The 25555-nt window shown below is 44.4% G+C and overlaps 1 protein-coding gene across 2 annotated transcripts; it reads right to left on the reverse strand.

Moving 5' to 3' along the window:
• Positions 1-119: 119 nt before the first annotated feature.
• COMMD7 (COMM domain containing 7) lies at positions 120-23291 on the reverse strand. 2 transcript variants are annotated; one of them, XM_061127066.1, is made up of 9 exons: positions 23126-23289; positions 15190-15243; positions 14990-15092; positions 3538-3594; positions 3418-3455; positions 2896-2986; positions 2534-2583; positions 1864-1912; positions 120-872 (listed from the first exon to the last, which is right to left on the reverse strand). In XM_061127066.1, the coding sequence occupies exons 1-9, from the start codon at positions 23207-23209 to the stop codon at positions 796-798; spliced, it is 603 nt and encodes a 200-aa protein (XP_060983049.1). In that variant the 5' UTR covers positions 23210-23289; the 3' UTR covers positions 120-795. The 2 variants fall into 2 exon arrangements, with proteins under 2 accessions (XP_060983049.1, XP_060983050.1); XM_061127067.1 differs by lacking the exon at positions 1864-1912 and having other exon boundaries at positions 120-855; positions 2555-2583; positions 23126-23291.
• Between the last annotated feature and the right edge of the window lie 2264 nt (positions 23292-25555).

Consider the following 25555-nt stretch of genomic DNA (forward strand, 5'->3'; position numbering starts at 1 on the left):
CATGGAAGACCCAGGGCCCTCACTAAAACCAGGAAGATAATTTCTGAAGATGAGAGCACTAGTTCTCTGCAAGGCAAATGACTCTTTAATCCACGCATAGAGACAACCGGATGCAGACCTGTTCTTCAGAACCTTTTTTATTCTTCATCTAACCACCACAGAAGGTCAGCTTGAACCAAAACAAGCTGAAATAACCTCAAAAGGCCCGCCTCATTACACACAATGGGGCAAAACCTGAAGTGAAGCCTGTTTTTTTTCAGAGCAGACCCAGCCCATACTCTTACACAGGTGTCCACTAAAGACCAATCAGCAAGGCCCCCTCACCACAAACTCCTGTAGGAACTCTGCTGGGACCTCCCTTTGGGTCATTCATGAAATCCACCTCTTCCTTAGTCATAAACAAGCCCTTGCTGTCTTGTGGGGAAGGTCGTCAGTGTTGGTATCTTGAGCAACAGACTATTTGTGTACTCTGGAGCTTTGAAGGGGAGGTGACTTGGCTTACTTCCTCCCCTGCATCTGAGATGCAATCACCTTTCTGACTATCTAAACAGTGACCTGGGAGATAGGCGGTGGAGGGTGCCTCATGAAGACTCTTCAGGGTCATCCTGTCCGGCTCCTTAAGTATTTAGTCCTTTGTTTTTCAGAAACCTTTGCACCTGGGCTCCCAAGAGGCAGGCAGGCCCAGAGGAGAGGCCACAGGCCTGGGGGCCACGCAGCCTCTCAGAGCGGGTCACCGGGAAAGAGGAGGAGGGAGCAGGGAGGGGGCGAGGTGGAGATGCTAGGCGGGGACAGAAATCAGCTGAAACACTCCATGCTGGTTTTGACTCGCTCCATCTCGTGCAGGAAGCTGTAGAACTGGGGCAAGGTTAATTCTGGGGAGAGAAAACGCGGCTTCAGGTAAATGCTTCCAACTCCACAGAATCATCCAAGAAAACGAATTTCCACCCAGAGACTTCCTTTTTATTTTTTGACTTAATACCTCTAAGCAGTTCTGGATGGGTAATTGATCATAATAAAGAACTGAAGCCTTGAACACACAAAGTTCTCAGCTCCATTAAAAAAAAAAAGTGGAGGAGGAGATTTAAAATGGTATTAACTCCCCAGCACAAAGGGATGAAAGAGCGCCATTCAGGACAGTTGATGTGATTCCCATAGCCCCAGAGCTTCTTGCTCTTAGAAATTCACCATTCCTACCTCAAGCTTCCCTGATGGCTCAGTTGGAAAAGAATCTGCCTGCAATGCAGGCGACCCCTGTTTAATTCCTGGGTCGGAAGATCTGCTGGAGAAGGGATAGGCTACCCATTCCAGTATTCTTGGGCTTCTCTTGTGGCTCAGATGGTAAAGAATTCGCCTCCAATGTGGGAGACCTGGGTTCGATCCCTGGGTTGGGAAGATCCCCTGGAGAAGGGAAAGGCTACCCACTCCAGTATTCTGGACTGGAGAATTCCATGGACTGTATACTCCATGGGGGTCGCAAAGAGTCAGACACAACTGAGCGACTTTCGCTCACATTCCTACCCCATCCTTTCCCGTTAGCAAAAAGTTCATTGACTGTGGGGTCTCCAACTTGCTAATGGCTTATCATTTAGGAGAGCAAAGTTGGCAGAATGGAGATTCCACAGTCCGATTATAACTTTTTTTTATGGAAAAATGATTAGTGGTGGGCTTCAGGAGCCTAAGGAGAAGGAAACCCACTCCAGTATCCTTGCCTGGAAAATCTCATGGACACAGGAGCCTGGTGGGCTGCAGTCCATGGGGTCGCAATGAGTCGGGCACGACTGAGCAACTAATACATACTCAGGAGCCTAAATGACTGAAGAAAACAGAAAAAGTGGAAAGACTCAAATGGAAATTTGGACTCACCTATGTATACATTTTCAGTTTGATTTCCTTTCTTAATCACCAACTTTAACTGAGCCAAAAAAGGAATAAAAGAAATAAAATATTTAAATTAAAATGATGACAACTGGGCAAAGAAATTCCTGAAACCTGAACTTTCACGGAAACATTAAAGCATCCAGTGTCTTGAGAGTTACTCGTGAGCAGTCTAGATTGTCCAACACCAAAACTTCTAACAATTCCCATGATGACAGGAACAATCAAAACTTTCAAGAACAATATCCAGATCCTATTCATCTGAAAGAAAGTGTGTCAGTAATCACATCTTTGGCTGACCACATTGCTCTGAAATACACAAGGCACTTCAGTGGAACATCTGCTTAATTGGATATTAAAGAAACCCAAGGTAGGTTTGTTGGGTTAGATGGTAAAGCATCTGCCTGCAATGCAGGAGACCCAGGTTCAATCCCCAGGTGGGGAAGATCCCCTGGAGAAGGGAATGGCAACCCACTCCAGTATTCTTGCCTGGGAAATCCCAAGGATAAACGAGCCTGGCAGGCTACAATCCATGGGGTCGCAAAGAGTTGGACACGACTGAGTGAGTAATTGCATTAGAATATTGTAGAATGTAGATTTAATACTTTATAACCAAGTCAAAAATCTCCCCATTTTCAGAGATCAGAAAAAGACTTACTTGTAAAAAAATACTTCCTACTTTTTCTAGTTCGCTGCTCCCAGACGTCACTGTGACACAAAAGAGAAAAATAGTAAGTGGCTGGTTGAAGACCAACTCTGAAGAGCCTAATCTTGCAAGTTGTAAAGTAGGAGACATATGGGGGCCAGGATGAAGACAGCAGACTGCTTTTCAGGAAGTGAACTCACGGACAGCCGTGGGTAGAAAGAGCTGCTGAATGTGGACAGTGACACAGAGAAGCAGCTGCTGGACCCAACAACCCTAGGGGACCGGATCCCGCTTCCTCAGTGAAGTCATCTGAGAGCCTCTGCCACCCAACCCTGCATCACCCAAACGACCCAGGACTGGCTCTAACTGGTTACCTCCAAATTTCCATTCCATATCTACAAGCTGGTTAATCATCAGAGTCTGACCTATGGCCCATCGAGCGAGGGTGGGGGCATTCTGCTTCCACTGGAACAAAAGCAGAAAGCCAAAGTCATCACAATGGAAAAAAAAACCCCTCTTCATACTGCCCCCAACGCAGCGTGTTTAGTCTTTACACAGACAGTGGGCAGAGTGTAGAGGCATGGGCTCGGCCTGTGTGCACAGATCCAGGTCGAGAGGGGCAGCGGGAATCTTCTTTTATTTCAAGATTTAATCCAGGTTGGAACAAAAACTGTATGATATTTATATTTAGTCAAATCAGAGGGAAAATATTAGATGCACAGAATAGTTTTTCATGCATGTATGTCCTCTGCATGAAACCAAGTGAAAAACTTGAAGCTAGGAAATGACATATGATGATGGATGGTTTTTCCTTGGTCGGTGTTTTCCATTTGTATGTTTTCAGGAAATAAAAGCAAACAATCTTAATTCACTTTGATTAAGAGGGATCCTGATACCTTTTCAGAAAAGTAGATGGCTTTCTCCTCACTGAGACCTGGAAGAGAACAGAAGGGAGACATGACCACAGGGAAGGGCCGCAGGGCCTGTCACCTGAGCAACCTGGGGTGGTCACCTACCCAGAGTCATGAAGTCGGCCCGGACCTGCTCGGCTGTGAGACCCTTCTTCAAAGCACCTGGGAGATGAGAAAAATCAGTCAGAGAGGGCAAATCAATCAGTCCGCTGGCAGGAAGTATTTAATGGGCACAACTTTAATGACAGGGACGACAGAGGGAACACACAAACACAGCTCACTCTGGCGTGATCTCAGTCCAGCCAGGCAGGAAGGAGACGAGGGGGAACAAGGCAGCATGTTTTAGGGTGCGTTTTTGGCAGATTCCTGAATAGCTCAAAACGGCAAAGAATCTGCCTGCAATGTGGGAGATCTGGGTTCAATCCCTGGGTCGGGAAGATCCCTGGAGAAGGGCAAGGCAACCCACTCCAGTATTCTTGCCTGAAGAATTCCATGGACAGAGGAGCCTGGCATGCTACAGTTGCAAAGAGTCAGACATGACTCAGCAACTTCCACTTCACTTTAGGTACCACACAAGCATTGGCCCCTGCAGAAAGTATAGATGAAGTTACAGACAAAACCAAAGACTGTCTGGACTTGGGGAGGGGGTGACTCATCTGAGGAAATAAGGCCACAGACTCCTGGAGCCAAGTGGGGGAGTTCAAGGTCAGGCGGGCACAGGGGTAACAGCCCGAAGCTGGCACTGTGCCATCTGTAACCACCAAATGCACGTGGCTCTTTAACGTTTTCTTTTTTGGCCTTGCCACATGGCTTGTGGGATTTTAGTTCCCTGATCAGGGATGGAACCCAGGCCCTTGTTAGTGAAAGTGCCAAGTACTAACCACTGGATCACTAGGGAATTCCCCTCTTTAACTGTTAACGAATTAAAATGAAAGGAAATGGAGTGTTCTGTTCTCAGCTGCACCAGCTGCTCCAAGTGCTCAGGAGCCACGCAGGCCCAGTGGTCACAGCACCGGTTAGGGCGGATTACAGAGCATTCTTGTCTTCATACGGGACAGCCTGCCCCAGAAGGTCAGCCCTCAGGAAGCAAACCCAGATGGACTAAGCAGTTCAGCCTCTATAGCTGCCAAGTCACTTGCGGAGGGGCTGTCAAGCCCCTCCCCTCAGGAGCCCTGGGAAACCCCACCCTCCTACTCCTGCCCTGCACCCACCTCCTTTGTTCTGCTCGTAGGCTCTCCTTTCTGAAAATAAAGTGCTCCCAGCAATCTGGGCTTCTCAACCTTTAACCTGCAGGCTACAGCCTCCAGTCACGATCTGGCAACAGCTTTAAAATTTTCCACTTCTTAGTCCTCCAGAAGATGACTAATCAAAGAATAAGAAGTTGTCTACCACGGTCCAGGGAGGGCCCTGAAGTAACACCCTAAACCCGAGCCCCTACCCCCATCCCACTCCAGAAAAACAATCCTAAAGGCTGTTGTCCCCTGCAAAATCAACGGTGTCAACAAAGGGAGGAAACCTTTTATCTCCAAAATCAGACTGAGCAAGGAAGCCACAGGGAAATAAAAAAAAGGCGAGACCCCAGGAAACCTTGGCCATAAAAGCTCTCCAAGAAGGCTGTTACATCCAGTCACTCCAATCAACTCTTGGCATGCCGCTCCTTAGTTTATACCCAGTTCAAATCCAACATTCTGTCTGATGATCCCCAAATACTCCAAGGTGGAGAATACCATTGTAACTTTTAATTTACCAGGAAATTAGAGATGAGAAAGGTTAAGCTTTGCGGGGAGAGGATCTGGCAAATCCAGAGTTGACAACGGCTCTGCTAAGAGCTCACTATAGCTCTGCCCCCCACCCCCGCCCCCGCCCAATACACTCAGATCTGCGAGGGAAGCTCTTTAGCAGTGTGGGCAGGAGAGACGAAAACTCAGGAACAGTACACTGATTTTGGTGTGTCCACACGAGTAGCCTGGGCGCCAAGGTGCTTTTGTTAAAACTTAAGTCAGACCGTGTCTCCTCTCTGCTCAAAATCCTCAAATGGCTCCTGTTCCACTCATTGTAAAACCCGAAGTTCTCACGATGCCCTGTGGATCTGTCCTTCTGTAGAACCCTCTGCTCTCTCCCTCGCTTACTCAGTTTTTCCCATTATTTACTAGGCAGGTTCCTACCTCTATGCATTCACCCTTGCAGTTCCTGCTGCAAGAGACACGCTTCCTCAAATCTGCACATGCTCACTCCTCACTTTCCTCAGGAATCTGCTTGAATTGCACCTCCTCTGAAAGGGTCCCTGACCGATTTTCAAGTATCCTTTTCTGCATGGCATTTATAACTACCCAACTTCATGCTACATATTTATTGTCAATTTTCTCACAAAAGTCAGTTTGTTGAGAACAAGGACTTGGTCCGTTTTGCCCACTGCTGTGTCCCCAGTTACTAAAAAAAAGTGCCAGGCACTGTTCATTGGTTGGCCCTCAACTCATTAAACACATGCTGAATGAAAGAATCTGTACAACGGAATGCTATACAAGGTAGCTCCTGACCTGCCTATTTGCAAAATATAATTAAAAGAAAAGAAAAGCTAAGAACAGTCTGCTTAGTGTGGTCCCTTTTGCATAAACAAAGAAGGGTATATTATCTATTCTTACTTATAGCTTTAATTACATGCTTATCTTATGGCTAAATTGAGAGATGTAAGGTACATTTTTGGTGAAAATATCCACAAAACAGAGGATACCTTTGAGGAAAGGGACTGAGTGGGACTTTTTTCCCTTGGTGTCATTTAAAAACATCCTAGCTGCATGTTACTTCTTATTTAATAGGAAGGCAGTAGAACTGTGAGTCATTTTTGTTTTCTTTCCTGTGCTTCTCTATAATTAAAGAAAAAAGCCCTGCCCCCCAGCCCCAAGAAAAAAGGTTAAATTTATTGCCCAGAGCCACGCAGCAGGCAAGTAGCAGAGAAAGTAGCTTATGGGGCAGCTGACCCCCAAATTCAGGCTCTTTCCACTCCAGGTCATTCTGAGATGCTGTCGGGGAGTAAGACCAGGCCGCAACCAGACAGTGACTGACACCTGAGGCTACTGAGCTGCAGGGACCAAAGCAAGTTCTCTGTCCTGATGGCACCTCCCTACCTGAGACAGGTAGGAGCCATACTCTAGAAACATACATAGAGGGATTTCCTGGGTGGTCCAGTGGCTAAGACTCACACTCCCAATGCAACGACCCTGGATTCAAACCTTGGTCAGGGAACTAGATCCAACGTCTTAACCAAGAGTTTGCATGCTGCAACTACAACCCAGGGCAGCCAAATAGATGAATAAATGTTTTTTAAAAAAAACACATGATCTTAAAAAAAAAGAAATACACATATTTGCATCATGTTAGGCCTCAAGCCCTTAGCTTCTTTTTCAGCTTTTTCCTTTGGTGATGTCCCTGTCCTGTAAGCACAAGACAGGGCTGCAGCCTTGACCCCATGTCAGTCCGAAAAAATCTGAACTCCAGGGCTGTAGTCACTAGAACATGTCACTAGGGTAAATCTGAGAATGTCCTTTAAATACAGATAACCATCTGGGATGGTTTATAAGTCCTTGAGCTCCACTTTTCACTGGAACAGTTGCCTTAGGCAAACCCCCACTGCCATCAAATAGTGTGGGTGACAAAGCAGAGGGTTTCAGGAAACGGCTGGAAAGTTAGCAAACACTATTCTTCTAGCCAAAACCTACGTAACTTTTTCAGAGTAGTAAGGGAAGTCCAAGGAACAGAACCAAGCCTTGGTGAATCAGATGGGAGAGCACGTGAGTCCCATTCATTCAGTGATTACTGACCCTGAAGGCTCACCAGCTGAATCCAGCCCTGCAAGGTTCACGTGCAAACAGAGGTCACAGTCCCTGTATACAGATGTCCTGAGACTGCCATGTGCCAGCACTGAGCTGGATGTTGGAATGCATGAAAAACTGAACTCTATCCTCCTGAGGCTCACAATCTTTTGGGATATAACACATATAATACATTGTAACAATAAGGTAACAAGTAGGTAAGTCATACAGTGAAAGTGTTAGTCGCTGCTCAGTCATGTCAGACTCTTCCGGATCCCCTGGACTACAGCCCACTGGACTCCTCTGTCCATGGGATTCTCCAGGCAAGAATACTGGAGTGGGTTGCCATGCCCTTCTCCAGGGATTCTTCCCAACCAAGGGATCAAGCCCAGGCCTCCTGCATTGCAGTGGATTCTATATAGAGTATTATTCCATGTAGAGTATTACTGAGAAGTGCCACATAGAAAATAGAGCAGGGTGAGGTTGGGAACCCCCAGGGAACTTAGTCCAGCATTTGATTAAATACCATTTGTGACTATTGTTCAATGCTGATTGTTCCTTTTTTGGCCCAGCCAGATAGATTCCTTTGGGAGTGGGGAAAGGGAGTTATCACTTTTTCTTTAAAAAACAAAAACAAAAACCACCAACCCGTGGAGACTTCCCTGGTGGTCCAGTGGTTAAGAATCCTCCCGCAATCCAGGGGACATGGATTTGATCCCTGGTCTGGGAAGATTCCACATGCTGAGGAGCAAATAAGCTTGCACACCACAAGAGAATCCCTTCGCATGACGAAACTAAGACCTGGCGCGGCCAAATAAATAAATGAATAAATAACAACCAGTTACTGGGCACCCACAAGGGCCAGATATTAAAGTAGAAACCAGCTTAAATTATGACCCTACAGCAAAGTTATCTGTAATCTTTTCTAGGTGACAACTCACAATGATAATGACAATCAGTATTAACAGCAGTATAGCTACAACCACTTACTACTGAAGCAAGCACTTTACATTTATTATCTTTCTCCATTTTTTTAAAAGAAATTCTTTAAAAATTATTTTTATTTTTTTTGGTTGCATTGCACGGCTTGTGGGATCTTAGTTCCCTGACCACAGACTGAACGGGACCCCTGCCCTGCAAGTGCGAAGTTTAACCACTGGATTGCCATCTTTCTCCACTCTTGAAACAATATGAGCTACTAGTATCTGCTCCATTTTATTCCTGAAGAAACTGATTCTCAGAGTGGCTACATGACTTGGCTCAAGGTCTCAGAGCTGTGAAGTAAAGCATACAAGGGCCGCGTAGGAACCAAATGCAAAGTGGGGGCCTTATCTGGATCTTAATGAGAACACTTACAAACAAAATGGATGAGACAATGGGGAAGTTTGAACTCTGACTTTGTATTTTAATTTTAGATATGATCATTACATACTGGTTTGATAAGGAAGAGAAAGTCCTTTATGTTTTAGAGATACATAACTAGGAATTGAATGAAACGATAGGATGTCTGAGATTTGTTTAAAAAATAATCCAGTTTGGAGAGCAATGAGTTGAAGTAGGCAGGGCACAGGTGAAGCAATCTGGATATGAGTTGATAAAGACTGAAATCAGGTTTTTTTTTTTTTTAAGAGAACAATTCTTCATGGCCTTATTTTTATTTATTTATTTATTTTAGTTGTGCTGGGTCTTTGTTGCTGCAAGGGCTCTTCTCTAGTTGCAGCAAGCAGGGGATACTCTTTCTAGTTGCAGTGCGTGGGCTTCTCATTGTGGTGGCTTCTTTTGTTGCAGAGCATGGGCTCTAAGGCACATAGGCTCAGTAGCTGCAGTAACCAGGCTCTGAAGCCCAGGCTCAATAGTTATGGGCACAGGCTTAGCTGCTCCGCTGCATGTGAGATCTTCCCAGACCAGAAATCGAACCCATGTCTCCTGCATTGTCAGGTGGATTCTTTACCACTGAGCCACCGGGGAAGCCCTCAGGTGCTTTTAAGAATTACATACTAAAGAGTAAAAGAAAAACATTAAAAAAAAAAAAAAACCCCAAAACCCGCAAGCTTTGAGCTAATCAAGGAGAGTGCAGCAACAGCTTTTCTTCTATAAGATCTAAAGCAAGTCACTTCCCCTCTCTAGGGCTCTGTTTCTTTATCTCCAAGGCAAAGATCAGACTAGATCAGCACTTTACAAAGCTTGTACTTAACCCTCCCCTTGTCCACTCACTCCTGCCCCCAAAAAGACGAGTTCCAGGGTTAACTGTTTTGCAGATACTGGTTAAGCAGGTTAACCAGTTTACTGCTGGGCTTTTCAGAGACTGAGATATGTTAATATGTGTGTGAATCTCCAAGATTCCAAGGCTGGGAGGTGCAGGGACAGAACTTTATGACCCTGCCTGGCCACTGAAGTCTTTCCTGGATGAAAACACTGATTTGGGGAAGACTGATCTGGAAGGTCTTTGGGGTCCCTTGAACTCCAACAAGCCACACCTCGGCGAGGTCTTACTGTACAAGCCACACCAGGATGCAGCAAGGAGAAGGCAAAGAGGGAACTTTCAGACTAGACAGGGGAAGGCCTCGAAAGCCAAGTTAAGGACTGCAGAGTCCATTAGGCAAAGTAAACAGTTGAGAGGAGCAGCAGGGTCCAAGCTGTTCTGTATTCCAGGGCAAACTAGAATCTGGATGGGAGACAGAAGTGGAGAGGCTGCTGCCATAACAAGGCATGAGGCGCCGAGAATTTGTTCTGGGATGGCAGCCTTTGGGACTGAGAAGATAATCCCCCATCAGGCCAAGGGATGAGGAAGAGGCCAAGAGACTTACAAGCTACCTCAGATGATTAGCAGATGCTTTGCAGAAATGCAGCATTCTTGAAGTCTGTAGGAAGGGGAAAGGCAGATTGCATGAGAACAAAAAAAAAAAAAGAGTAAAACAAACAGAAATTGTTGAGAGCTACTGAGGAGTTCAGCAAACCTGAGACTTCAACTCTAGAACCTGAAAAGCTTGAAAAGCTTTGGGGCATGACATCACCAACTGGAAGGACATGAGTTTGAGCAAGTTTCAGGAGTTGGTGATGGACAAGGAAATCTGGTGTGCTGCAGTCCGTGGGGTTGCAAAGAGTTGGACATGACTGCCTGAATGAACTGAACTGAACTGAATTGAATTAAACAGTCAAGAGAATTCAGATCCTCTCCATTAAGGGAAGGGATGTTTTATCTGGTGATTTGACATCGAGGCACAGAAGAGAAACTAACTGAACTGTCAATAAACAATGCAGGGCTTTCCTGGTGGCTCAGTGGTAAAGAATTTGCCTGTCAGTGCACGAGACACCAGTTTCATCCCTGGTCCGGGAAGTTCCCACATGCTGTGGAGCAACTGAGCCCGTGAGCCACAACTACTGAGCCTGTGCTCTAGAGCTGGGAACTATAGCTACTTAGCCTGGGTGCTGAAACTACTGAAGCCTGTGCGCCTAGAGCCTGTGCTCCACAACCACAGAAGCCACGACAATGAGAAACCCACATGCCGCAACTAGAGGGTAGCCCCTGCTCACCCCAGCTAGAGGAAGCTTATACAGCAATGAAGACCCAGCACAGCCAAAAATAAATAAATAAACAATGTAAAGTTCAGTAGGCATGGTATAGGTGCTTTATGGATACTAACTCATTTATTCCTAAAGCCATCACCATAAACTGCCCTTACTACTCCGTTTTTCAAATAGAAACCAAGGTCCCAAGAGGCTGATTTGTCCAAGGCCGAATAGCTACCTAAAGTGATATGTCCAAGACTCAAATCCAAGTGAGCTTGCAAAGCCTGTCCCTGGAACTCAGCACACCTCAGTGTTCTCCGGACCTACAGAAAACGGTCTGCTATAAACAGTGCTCATCAATCCTGCTTGAAGAAGATACACCCAACATCCCCTGGGAGGGTCACAGGGTCTCCCAAGTTCAGCTCAAGTCACCCAGCATGAATCAAAAGCTCTTGTTCTATGTCATCATTTTACTTTTAACTGCGGCTTAGGAAAGTAGTACAGACCCGCCCATGACTTCAAGGAACTATCTGTTAGGGCCATGAGATAGATACATACAAAACAGCATGATCAACAGATGACTAAATGATTAAGCTTCAAAAAGGGCTGCAGATAAAAGAATCTATCTCCGTTGTGGAGCGGAAGGGGAGGTCAGCATGGATTGAGATGGTTTGGGAAGACTTTCTGCAGAGGTAGTACTGGGGCTGGAGCACAGAACTGAACAGAATTAAGGCAGTCTGGCAGGAGTGAGTGGGGGCAGGGAGCAGAGATGATGAAGACCGGAAAGAATGGAGGCAGGGACAACGGACAGAGGTCTCCTGAAAAGTCAGTGCCCACAACAACTCACAGGTCTCCTCATTCCCACAGGTCTAGGCTGGACAATGAGAATACAGAGGATAAAAACTCCTGGTTCTATAAGCTGGACACCTGTCCTACAGAAATGCTCACACATGCTAAATACATAGATTCCCTAAGGATGTTCACTGCGGTACAGTACACTTTCTAAGAGTGAAGGGTCAGAACTAAAATGTCCAGCAATAGGAAATGGTATAAGTAAAAGAAGATTAATTCAGTTCAAGGTCCACTGCAGTCATCAAAAGAATGAAGTTAAAAAAAAATAAAAATAAAAATAAAAAAAAATAAAAAATAAAAAAAAAGAATGAAGTTGATGTGGGGACATCTCCACAATATACTAGGTATGGAAAAATGCAAGCCGCACAGCAATTCTGTGGTTTATCGCCACTGATGAAAAACAAAACTACATGAATATATATGGCTCTGTCTGTCGGTGTACATAAAAATAGAAAAGGATACATGCCAAAATTATACTGTGATTATTTCTAGAGACAAGAGTCGGACGAGAGTAAAAAGGAAATTTCCCTTTTGACTGTCCAGAGCTCTGCAGTTTTAAGTTTGCAATGAAAATTAATTCTTGTGTTATGTGAAAGTAAAAGTCACTCAGTTGTGTCTGACTCTTTATGACCCCACGGACTGAAGCCCACCAGGCTCCTCTGTCCATGGAATTCTCCAGGCCAGAATACTGGAGAGGGTAGCCTTTCCCTTCTCCAGGGGATTTTCCCAACCCAGGGATCCAACCCAGGTCTCCAACATTACAGGCGGATTCTTTACCATCTGAACCACCAGAGAAGACTGCAATTCCCATCCAGCCTTGTGGTTCTAATGCTTTTAACTGCCCATGACTGCAAAGAAGGCAAGAATCTCACAAACAGAGGAGCATAAAATTCCACAGCTGGAAACCTCAGGGATCTTCTAATTCACATCCTGAACCCTCAGGAGCACAAGACAGGGCAAAGAAAAGGATCTGCACGAAGAATATACCAGAAGGTACAAACAAATCAAGTTCCCAACGTTTAATGCACCATTAGGCTGAGATCTTGGGAAGATCAGCTTATTACTAATTTTTAAAATATGCAAACTGGGGATGCTGCTTTACCTTCTCTCAGCCAGGTCAACATTTATTCATTCTTTAAGCCTGGGCTCAAATGTCACCTCTCTTTAAATAAAATTAACTTTTAATTAAATTGCCAAATTAATTCTAGCAACTTTTAAGACAATACTTTGCTAAAAATAAACAAGTAAAATAACCTGCAGTCTTATCACCCAGACAGAGCCACAGTTAACTTTTCTTTTTTTTTTTACACAAAAATAGGACTGTGGCAGACAGAACTAAACAGAATATTGTGAAAGGTTTTCCATATCATTACATTTTTCTCAAGAACATGTTAAAAAAATTAATATTAATACATAACATGAAAAATAAGAACCTTTTGCTGAGGAACTGTGCTAAGCATTTTATTTCAGTTCAGTTCAGTTGCTCAGTCATGTCCGACTCTTTGCGACCCCATGGACTGCAGCATGCCAGGCTTCCTTGTCCATCACCAACTCCAGGAGCTTGCTCAAACTCAGGTCCATTGAGTCGGTGGACATTTATTCATTAATATTTTTTCAGCATTTTATTTATATTATCTTAATTAATCTTCAAAACAACCCCATGCACACACCAAAAACAAGCTTAGATGGAGTGGAACAACTGCTGGGGGAGGGTTATTGCTAGGGATTGAAAGAGACTGGGTACCAAAGCCACACTACTTATCAAGGTCAGACTGGGGTTCACACCCAGTTCCTACCAACTCAGACTGAATTCTTGATCACTACCATGCGTGTGTGCTACGTTGCTTCAGTCGTGTCCAACTCTTTGTGATCCTCTGGACTATACAGCCCACCAGGTTCCTCTGTTCATGGGGTTCTCCAGGCAAGAATACTGGAGTGGGCTGCCATGTCCTCCTTCAGAGGATCTTCCCGACCCAGGGATTAAACCTGTATCTCTTACGTCTCCTGCACGGACTGGCAGGTTCTTTACTATAGCACCACCACCATACTCCTCTGCAAAACTGGGCCACAGCACATCACACCAATTTTCAACAGCTGGGTAACTGGATTGCTTCTAATTTTTCTGTGATAAACAGTGCTACGACAGATAACCCTGCAGTTCAACCTTTGTGATCACCTCCCTCCTGGCTAGAATCTTTCCCTAATTGCTCTAAAGCAAACCCCGCTTCTCAAACTATCTGCATCAAAAAACCTATTTTAAAAATTTTCAATCTCCCATGGACTGGTATTTTTGTACCATACAATGAAAATTAATTTCTAGAAATATGAAATGAAAAAAACGCTTACAAAATATAAGCCCCAAATAACTCTTAGTGAAATGTGAATACACATCACAGATTAGATAAAAGTGTTAAATCAGTGTAAACTTCCTGCTTTTGGTAACTGCATTGCAGTTATGAAAGAAAATGTTCTTGTTCTTACAAAATATGTACTAAAGTCTTAGCAAGGATAAGGGTGAGGATAACTGAGCTAGAGACTCATCCAATAACTGGATCAAAAAAAAATTTTAAATTCAGATAAATTTCTATGCCATGATTACCCTAATAAATCATTAAAAGATTGTGAGACTCTCATTAGTTCAGGTTTTTGTTGAGCTGCATTTAACTTCACTTTTGTTTAGCAGGCATGCTACCCTGCTAGAAAAAACTTTATGTATCCAAAACTGGCCACAAAACATGTACTGATTAATGTTTACACTCTGGGGAAACAAAAAAGCTCCAAATGGTTACAATGGTCAATTATATGTTACATATATTCTACCACATTAAAAAAAAATGCAAGCCCCATTTTTTAAAATTAGTAGATTCAAGAAACTTTTTCAAGGGACTGCCCCTGATGGTTCAGTGGTTAAGAACCTGCCTTGCAATGCAGGGAACGAGGGTTCCATCCTCTGTCGGGGAACTAAGATCCCAGGTGCCACATAGCAACTAAGCCCGTGCACCACAGCTAGTGAGTGTGTGCCGAAATGAAGCTCCTGAATGCTGCAACTCGGACCCAAGGCAGCCAAAATAAAATAAAATAAAATATTTTAAAAAGAGAGAAACTGTCAAATTGCTATAAAAGTTTAGAAACCCTTACTCTCAATCTTGCACCTACCACGTAGAGGAAAGGTAAGTCTGGGGACCGAAGTGGGGATGCAGACTACAATTATGCTCTCCCACGGCTGTCTGTTTACCTGGCTTCCCTGCCTAGACTGCAGTCCCGCCCATGTCTGGTTCCCTACCAAGCGCTCTGGCTCAGTGCCCAGAGCATGCCTGCCAACTCGGTGGATTGAGGGAATGTTCAAACAATGTCTCTGGCCTCGGCTGCTAGGAGGGGCTACTCACCATTTGGAACCAGGAGGAGGCTCTTCACGATGCTTCTCAGGGGGCCAAGACTGATCTGGTTGGTGGTGGCAAATTCAGAGAGCTGAGCCAGAAACCTTTCCACCTGCAGGCGGGGGACAGCACAAACCAGGCCTTCACTTCAAGCACCTCAGGACCGCAGACCCACACTTGGGAACTCTCCTTATCACAAGATACTTTACCTCTTTTGGCTCAGTTAGGAAGTGGAAGAGCACTTCAGTCAGGGCTGAGAATTGCTGTGAAGAGAAGAACACAGAACATCAGAAAATTCTACTCCTGATCAGTGTTCCCCGTCCCATCCAACCACAGCCCCTTAGAGAAAAGGGAACTTCCACGGTGGCTCAGCGGAAAAGAGTCTGCCTGCAAATGCAGGAGACACAGGTTTGATCTTTGAACTGGGAAGATCCCACATGCTGCGGAGCAACCAAGCCTATGCACAACTACCGAGCCTGTGCTCTAGAGTCCAGGAGCCACAACTACTCAGCCTATGTGCTGCAAGTACTGAAGCCCCCTAAGAACAAGAGAAGCCACCATAATGGGAAGCCTGCAAACTGCAACTAGAGAAAGTAGCCACTGTTCACCACAACTCGAGAAAAGCCTGCTTGGCAGCAAAGACTCAGCAATGCCAAATAAAACAATTCATCTTTTTTAAAAAAAGAGAAGTAAAGAGAACATCGATGTTGATATCAGTTTTGATTATCTTAGAGTTACAAACATTTGTAATTTGAAAAGATATAAGCACATTAATGTTCACTGCAGCACTAGGCACAATAGCTGAGATACTGAAGCAACCTAGGTGTCTATCAACAGATGAATGGATAAAGATATGCTCCATACATACAATGGAATATTATTCAGCCATGAAAAGAATGAAATCTTGCCACTGGCAGCAACCTGGATGGATCTAGAGGGTATTATGCTAAGTGAAGTAAGCCAGAGAAAGACAAATGCCATACGATCTCATACATAGAATCTGAAAACCCGAATAAAACAAAAATAGACTCATAGACACAGAGGGGAGAGGGGTGGGGTATGAAACAGGCTAAGGGGATTGAGAGGTTTGGACATTAGCCATAGGGATGTAATATATAGCATAAGGAATATGGTCAATAACACTGTAAAAAGTTAGCATAGTGACAGATGGTTACTAGACTTACCATGGTGATCATTTCATAATGTATGCAAATGTCAAGTCAGTATGCAGTTCACCTGACACTAACATATTCTATGTCAACTATATTTCAGTTAAGAAAAGAAAAAAAAAAGTTACAAATATTCACAATACCCACCACCAGTGTCCATCTAACCATACCACTCGATTATCTGAAAAACTCATATATTTTGTTGGGATGCTTACAAGATACATATTGAGAGACTGAGTGTGCACACATGTTCACACATAAATCTCAAGGGGTCAAATACCTTCTAACACCTCCCCCAAAACAAGATCTGAAAGGGAAAATCACTGAAATAGGTTTTTATTTTTTTTCTTCTCTTTTTATTTGATAAGGCCCAGGTGGCTCAAGTGCTAAAGAATCCACCTTCTAATGCAGAAGACATAAGAGATGTGGGTTCGATCCCTGGGTCAAGAAGATTCTCTGGAGGAGGAAATGGCAACTCACTCCAATAATCTTGCTTGGGAAATTCTGTGGACAGAGAAGCCTGTCAAGCTACAGTCCACGGGGTCGCAAAGAGTCAGACATGTCTCAGCGACTAAGCACATACACACTCGCTCTTTTTGCTTATACTTCCACATATTATTCAAACATAAATCAATCCAAATATATAATTTTTCCCATTTTCACTCTCACAAATGGTAACATACTACAGGAACTTTTTCTCTACCTTACATTTTTTTGAGGGGGGTCCTGCATGTGGGATCTTAGTTCTCCGACCAGGGATTGAACATGAGCCCCCTGCACTGGAACTATGGCGTCTTAACTACTGAGACCACCAGGGAAGAGGGAAGCCCCTCTGCCCTGCTTTTGAAAGCAGTTGCTTCTGTGTGGCAAGATTTTAGGTGATTTTTATTTTCTTCTGTTTTGTCTATCCATGTTTTCTGGGTTTCTCTCCCCCACAACAAACATCTTGTTGAGTATGTGACAGAACAGCAAATTTTAACACGTTATTATACATTATCTTAGTGAGTGATAGTCACTCAGTCATGTCTGACTCTGCGACTCCATGGACTGTAGCCCGCCAGGCTCCTTTGTCCATGGAACTCTCCAGGCAAGAATACTGGAGTGGGTTGCCAGTCACTTATTCTTTTGCGCATGTGAACCTCTTTATCAGCACTATATTACTAAGAACTGAATATCTGTGTGCCCCAAAATTCATAGGTTGAAGTCTGAACCCCAATACTACTGTATTTGGAGACAGCACCTGTGAAGAGGTGACAAGGTTAAAAGACGTCATAATGGGGAGGGAAGCGGGAGGGGGGATCGGGATGGGGAACACATGTAAATCCATGGCTGATTCATGTCAATGTATGGCAAAAACACCACTGCAATATTGTAAAGTAATTAGCCTCCAACCAATAAAAATAAATGGAAAAAAAAAAAAAAGAAAATCTATGTGAGAGCCTCTTGAGAAGTAAAGTTAAGAAAATTCTTTAAAAAAAAAAAGAGGAAAAAAAAAGAAAAAAAAAAAAAAGAGGTCGTAATGGTGGGGCCCTAATCTGGTAGGGCTGGTGCCCTTATAAGCACCAGGAAGTTCTGAGGAAGTCACCCCAGAGCTCTTTCTGTGAGGCACACGTTATGAAGACACAGCGTGAAGAAGGCAAGCCAGGAAGAGAGGTCTCACTAGGAAATGAATCTGTGGGCACCCTGATCTTGGACTTCCAGCCTCTGGAACTTTGAGGAATAAATTTCTGTTGTCCAAGCCACCCAGTGTGTGGTATTTTGTCACAGCAGCTCACACAGACTGGGACATTTACCATTCCTTTCCCATGTTCTCTCTCGATGGACAGGGTGTGTGTGGCATGGTGAAGGAAACCACGACACAAGAGTTTAAAAGGCCCAGATGTGGATCACTGTTCTTCTGATCATCCGGGTGACCGTGGGCAAGTCACTTAGCCTCACCGTGTCTCAGTCGCCATCAGAAAGACAGAAGTAATAATACACAGCTTCCAGAACAGTGCTAACTGGCTCACACAAAGCCTCCAGTAGTGTCAGACGAGAGGTTCAACAAGCCTCTAGTATGTATGTATGTGTAGCAGTTACCACAGCCACAATTAAAGTCACTACGCCATTAGATCCACCTTTAACATTTAAACAAAAAAGACAACAGGCAGATATTGCGGCTCAAAGCCTCCAAAACTGTACATATGACTGTCAAATGCATTTGCCCCCTTTCCCATGACATATAAACTTTACACAGACCCCTGGCAAGGCTCTGTATTATTTTATTCTAAAATGTATTCTATTTTAAGATATAAAACTAGTCTTTGAAAATGTAAAAGTAATATACATGCAAGGTTTTAAAAAAAGACCCACCCAGCTAGCATCAAAGAATATATAAAATAAAATGTCTCACTCTCTCCCTGCCCCCTCCCACCTCAATCCCACTACCCACAGGTAATTATGCTAACAGCCCTGTGGCCTTCCCATCATTTCATTTTTCTTTAGTTTCTTTTAAATATAAATGGGATCATACTGAACCCACTCCCTGCACCTCACCTTTTCTCCCACTCAATTACACTTTAGAGATCAATCATGTCAGCAGATATAAATCTACTCAGTTCTTTTAACAACCGCATGGCATTCAACTGTTAAGACAGCAGAATTCAGCTCCCTAGAAATGAACATTAGTGTGTGTATATGCTGATCTTATGTAAACGACGCTGCAATGAATATCCTCCCACATCTTTGTGAAATATGTATGTGTATGTCTATAAGATGTATTCTTAAAATGTATTCTAGGTGAAAGGATACGCTTTAAAAAAATTGTTTTTTTGGCCATGCCATGCCATATGGCAGGTGAAATCTTAGTTCCCCCGTGAGGGATCAAACCTGTGCCCACTGCAGTGGAAACACATTCTTAACCACTGGACTGCTGGGGAAGTCCTATATACATTTTAAAAATTGAGGTATAGCTGATGTAAAATATTATATCCGTTTCAAGTATACAACACAGTAATTGCTAAATTTTAAAGGTCATATCTATTTATAGTTATTATAAAATGTTGGCTATATTCCCTGTATTGTACATTATATCCTTATAATTATTGTTGTTGTTTAGTTGCTAAGTCATGTCTGACTCTTTTGCAACCCCATGGACTGTAGCCCGCCAGGTTGCTCTGTTCATGGGAATTCCCAGGCAAGAATACTGGACTGGTTTGCCGTTTTCTTCCCTGGGGGATTCTGCCGACCCCGGGATTGAACCCATATATCCTGGATTAGCAGGCAGATTCTTTACCACTGAGCCAAGAGGGAAGCCCATCCTAACGATCGCTTATTTATTTTTTACATAATAGTTTGTGTCTCTTAACCTTCTGTCCCTATCTCCCTCCCCACTCCCCTCTCCCCACTGGAAACCACTAGTTTATTCTCTAAGATACATGCATTTTAAAATCTGAGGAAATATTGCCAAATTGCCTTGTAGAGAAGTTGCATGGATTTACACTCCCACCAGCTAATGGTATCTTAGAAGTCTCTGCTTCCTCAAAACTCCATGGATATTCCACAGAAACACTCTAGCCTTGCTGGTCCAGGGTTTTCCTTTCTGTGATATTTATGATATTGGGTATCAGTCTTGCACAAATGTTGACAGAGTAAAAACAAAAATAGTCAAGACTAGTTTGAGAATGGGTCCTCAAACTGAGTTTTGCTCTATTCCTTTAATTTTTTTTTTTCTACAGATCTGTGGAACGGTCACATTTTTGGCCAAGCATGTTTCCCATACCACTAGGGCCTTTAAAAAAAATGGGGTGGCTGAGAGGGCCTCCAGCTGCTCTTTCATTTCCAGGCCTCAGCCTAACACTCAGGATGGAGCTTCTTGTGCGACCACAACCCTGCCTTTCCTCCCATGAGCTACTCTGGTCTGTAGGCTGTTATCAACCCCCACGCCTATCTCCACTTTTCCAAACCCTCCTTATCCTTCAAAGCCCTGCCCAGATACCAGGACTCTCCCAACAAGAAAGGGACCTACCCAGATTCTTAACTTCTGAGGCTCCCTCTTGGAACCTCACCTGGGGGCACTTAGAATTTTCAATCTTGATAAGGAGTACAAACCTGTCTTAACAGAGAAGGTTTCTCCTCCGGCTTCTTAGGGTCATAGTACCTTAATTATTGTAAGTGCATAGTTAAGTATCTGTTGAACAAATCTTCCCTAAACACTTTCCCCATTCTTTGCCTTTGTACCTGCATAACTCTCTCTCCCTGGAATGCTTACCTGCTCAGGACTAGCCATGAAATCAAAATCTTAATGAATTCTCACCAGTTAAACATATGAAAAGATGCCCAAGATTATTCCAGATGAGAAATGCAAATCAGCAGAAAAAGGAGATACCATTTTTCATTTGTCAGATCTTCAAAACTAATAGTCTGATGGCACCAGGGTTGGAAAGTAACAGACGTGATTGCACACTGTTGAGAAGATAAACTGGAGAAAACTTTCTGGATTACAATTTGGCAATCCATATCTAATTTTTCAAACTATCAAACCCTTTGACCTAGTAATTCCACTGCATGAAGCATACCCTTCAGAGATGTCCCAAAAAGTAAACCCAGACATAAACAAGGCAGTTTGTTGACAGCAACAAACAAAAATAAAAAACTGGAAGCAACTGAAGTGTCTATTAACAGGGGACTGGTTAAATTATGCTATATCCATTTCAAGGAATATCACAAAATGCCTTTACTGTAAAAAAAAAAAAAGTTTTTAAAGGATACCCATAAATGTGATGGCAGATGCAGATTTTTTTCTTTAAAGATATATGAGAAACTATTAAAATGATGATTTCTGGAGACAAGAGAAATAGGCATTTTTATTTTAACTTTGTATCTTTCAGTACTCTCTGAATTTTCTAAACTTGTGTGCTGCTAGGTGACAGACTGTCAACCATTTGTTTCCTTTTTTATATTTTTTCTTAATTTCCTCTGATAACCATGCTAAAAATGATTATTTTAATCCCACCTACTCTCAAGGCTCCACGTTACCTAGAACTGATCACAGCATCACAGAAAACATGCAGATTCACTTAGTAATGTACCATGTCTCCATTTTCTGACCTGCCACAGCAGATCACAACTTTCCCAGCACAACAGGCCTCATTCATCAAGACTTCGTAAACTTTACTGGGTTTAGCGGCTATTTGGTGCATAGTAGGCATTCAGATAAACATCTATCAAATAAGCAATAAATAGTGATGTGCACATTAACACAATGACTCTTTTTCTCCTTGAGGCCTAGGTCTCAAGTAAAAAGCTAATGAAAGTACTAGCTAATAGAAATAGCTAATAGCTAATAAGTAATAGCTAATAGAAATAGCCAGACTAGCAGCTAATGAAAGCCAGCTAATAGAGTGGCTACTCAGAGAAGTCTGACCACCCAAGAAAAGGGGGAAAAATGGCCCAAAGGGCTTTGATAAGGGCTGCGTGCCCTTAAACTGGTCAAATTATTTCCCTAAACCATTTTTTCTTATCTGTAAAATGGGAATGGTAATAGTACCTGACACCTAGGGTAGTTGCAAGAACTCAGTGACTTGATACACATAAAAGCACTTAAAACTGTGCTATATAGTACAATGGTCACTAACCATATTGAGCACTTGAAAAAGGCTAATCCAAAAAAAAAAAAACCTAATCCAATTTGAGATGTGCTTTAAAATACACACTAGAATCAAAAACCTTAATACCAAAAAAAAGTGAAACATCTCATCACTATTTTTTTATGTGGGTTACACATTGAAAATGATAATACTTTGATATAATGGATTAAAGAAAGCACATTAAATTCATTTCCTCTTTTAGTTTTTAAATGTGGCTACTAGAAAATGTAAAAGTAGACCTGCGGCTTGTAGTTTATTTCTCTTGGACACTATGGCCGTAGAACATGATTGCCATCACAGTTAGTGTTCCTTCATGAGAAAATACCAAGTTGTGAGGTGCTGAGATGACAGAGAGTGGCCCCACCTCCTGGGAAGTTACAACGCAGTGGGGGGAATAGATGCACCTTTGCAGTGATCCTGAGACCTGTCATTTTAATTTGCTTAATTTGGCTGCCTTGGTGGTAGGAAAGGGACATCCCAAACAACACAGGGGCAGGAAGCCTTCAAGGTTGACTGGCTGGCACCTGCAGCCTGAAGAGTAAGAAAAAGCCTTTGACAGCTCCACTACCATCAAGGACTTGCCCTCCACTGTATAGGGTACATGGTTCTTTCCTTGGGGACTACAAGTGCTGTGCTGTGCTTAGCCGTGTCAGACTCTGCGAGCCCATGGTCGGTAGCACCCGCCAGGCTCCTTTGTCCATGGGGATTCTCCAGGCAAGAATACTGGAGAGGGTTGCCATGGACTACCAGTATCTCCCTTAACTGCGGGGTGGGGGTGGAGATGAGGAGAGGATGTCATCACCAGCCTGCCCACAAAGCCACTCTGGCTTGGCCATTACCTGCACCCACATCCCATCCCCAGATGCCACTCCAGGCAGCTTCTGCCCCCTTGAGATCTTAAGACCCTCCTCAGTCTCCCCCAAGATCCCCCTACCCCCGTCTTCCTACTAAACATCTCAGTCCCTCACCTGACCTACCAAATTCCACGGCTCTCCCAAACTCCATCGGCCTCCCAAAGCGCTTAGTGCATTACTTTAAACTCCTTTCGGTCACATCAAGACTCCCCTCAGCCCCTCTTCCGGGATCCTGCAAACTCTTCTCGTCCCCAGAACCCCCGGAAGTCTCCTAGTACCATTTCTGGGCCGCCGAGGTTTCCCTGGGACCCTTCAGCTTGGCTTCAGGCCTCCCTTAATCGACCGGCCCTCAAAACTGGCCTGAGACCCTTAACTCCCCTCCGCCCCCCTCCGTCCCCCCAACCAGGATCACCCCGCACCGCGGCCTGCCGCGGCCTAACCCGCCAGTCCTCCCCGGGCACCGCCTCGGCCCCGCGCCGCGGCCGCCCGGCCCACCTGGGCGCCCAGCTGGTTCAGCTGCTGCATGTCGCCGCCCACGGCCTCGGGCACGGGGTCCTGTGTGCAGTGCAGCCGGCCCATGGCGTCCGCCCGACCCCGCAGGCCCCAGGCTCCCGCGCCTCCCCCGACTTCCTCCTTCGCGCGGCCTCCCTGGCCGCGCTTCCGCAGTAGCACTTTCGCCACCGGCCGCGGGCGCCGCCGCCGCGCTCCTCCCGGGCGGGTCCCCCGGGGGCGCCCTGGCCGAGCCGCGCACTCGCGCGCGGACCCCGGGTGGGGCGGGGTAGGGGCGCCCTGGTGGAGCCCAGGATACCAGCGATTGCTGTGCCCAGGCCAGGACCCTGAGCAGCAAAGCGGTGAGACCCGGACTCCCAGCGGGGTCTTCTGCCGCCGCTGGATGACCCCTGTGCACTGCGCTTGCCCGTTTGGAACTTGCTTCACTCTCCGTGTAAACGATCGCGGGGGTGGTGCCTTAAATGAGCTAACCCTCCTAAAACATTCAGAAGATAGCCAAGCACACTGAAGGTCCCCAATCAATAGCTAGCTGCTATCATTATCATCGTTATGATGCATTCAGCATATATTCAGTGTATGCCTCCTCTTAGATGCCAGGCACTGGCCATAGAAAAGTAAACAGACAGGCTCAGTGTCCCTGAGAGAGCTTGGGTCAGAGCAGAGCAAAGCAATAAAATCTCAAACTTGGACTTGCACCAGCGTCATCTGGAGGGCTTGCTATAATGCCAATTGCTGGGACCCACCTCCAAAGGCTCTGCTTAGAAAAGCCTGGGATGGATCCTGAGAATTTTCCATTTCCAACAGCTTCCCAAAGACCACACTTGGGGAAACTCTGGCGTGGAGGAAACTGACCCACAGAAGAGGAAGGTGGTCAGATTGGTGGAGGGGAGAGTTGGGGGACAGTGACAATCACTGCAGTCCTTGAAACACTGTAACCCCCATGTTCTCTTCCCAAGGATCCCTTGAAGTCCCAGATATTACCTGATTCCCACTGGGCAGATGGGAAAACAAAGGCATGCTCCTTGGAATCTAGGTCCTGACACCAAAGCCCCAAAGTATCTTCACCTGCCTCTTAGCCCAGACTTGAGAGTAGGGAGTGGGTGCCTAGAAACCTGGGTAGGGGAGTGTGGAGAAGACTGGCATTCCTCTACCCTTGCAAAAAAATCCCTTCTGGAAAGGTATGAACAAAACTCCTTCATGCATTCATTCAACAGATAATCCAAGTGAGTGCCACCCCTGGGGCACATGTCCTGACAGCTGCTGGGACTCCACAGTGACAAAATCAGATGTAGTGCACCACTTCTAGAAGAAGTCAGAGTGTAATCTGGGAGACAGACACACATGTGTGTGTGTGTGTGAAATTATTAACTGATGCCAAGAGGAACAAAGTGCTTTGAGAATGTATACAGGGCACCTGTCCAAGTCCGAAGTACCTGGAAGAGAGTAAACCTTCAAGTTACTGACAGACAGGGACTGAGCTCAGACCCCCTGACTCACCGTCCAGGAATTTTAATTTTAAAATAGTCTTAACCTATTAAAAATGATCCCTGTCAGGGCCTTACATTTATTCATATCTTTGAGTATTAAATCAACTTTGTTCAGGTGTAATTTATATACAGTGAAATGCTCCCATTTTAAGTATGTTTCTTTAAATTATTTTTAACTTAAAAAAAAAAAGAACCTTGCGGAAATCACTAGATTTCCTTCATTTCTGCTTTCACAGTGGCTGGTGCTGAGGCACTCAATAAATATTCGTGGAATTGAATGTGACAGAAAATAGATAAAGGGAAAGACATTCACATGAAATTGCAGCCCAATACCATCGGTGAGACAATAATTGTATTGTTTTCCAGTCTTTTTGTACTTCACAGGTCACTGGGGCTTCTGTGATTTGTTTCGTTTTTACATATTTGGGGCTCTCCCACTTTACCAAGCTATTTAACCTCTGGTACTCAGAGTGTGGTCCTTGTACCAGCAGCTAGGACATTACCTGGAGAGTGGTGGAAATGCAGATTCCCAGGCTTAACCCAGACCTGCTGATCCAGCATTTTAAACTAAATCCCCAGGTGACTCATGATCACATTCAAGTTTGAGGTACAAATAATCACCGTTTTAAAATGCCCACCACATGCTGGGCTTTATTTTAAGCCCCCAAAGACACATCTTGTATGAGATTAATACTTCCAATTGTCTACGTCATGTCCCTCATTTTATTTCTGCTTTAATGTCTATCGCATTGTGTTTTTGCTATCATTTATACATCTGTCTCCTCTGTTTACTAATTATGTTGTCTTGAGCAAATTACTAACTTTTTTGTGCTTCCATTTCTTTTTTCATTTGTACAAGTGGAGACAATGGTAGAACCTACTAGAAAAGATGAAATGAGATAATGCTTGTAAAACACTTGGCACAGCA

Source organism: Dama dama, chromosome 23 (assembly GCF_033118175.1).
Source record: "Dama dama isolate Ldn47 chromosome 23, ASM3311817v1, whole genome shotgun sequence".
Classification (NCBI taxonomy): Eukaryota; Metazoa; Chordata; class Mammalia; order Artiodactyla; family Cervidae; genus Dama; species Dama dama.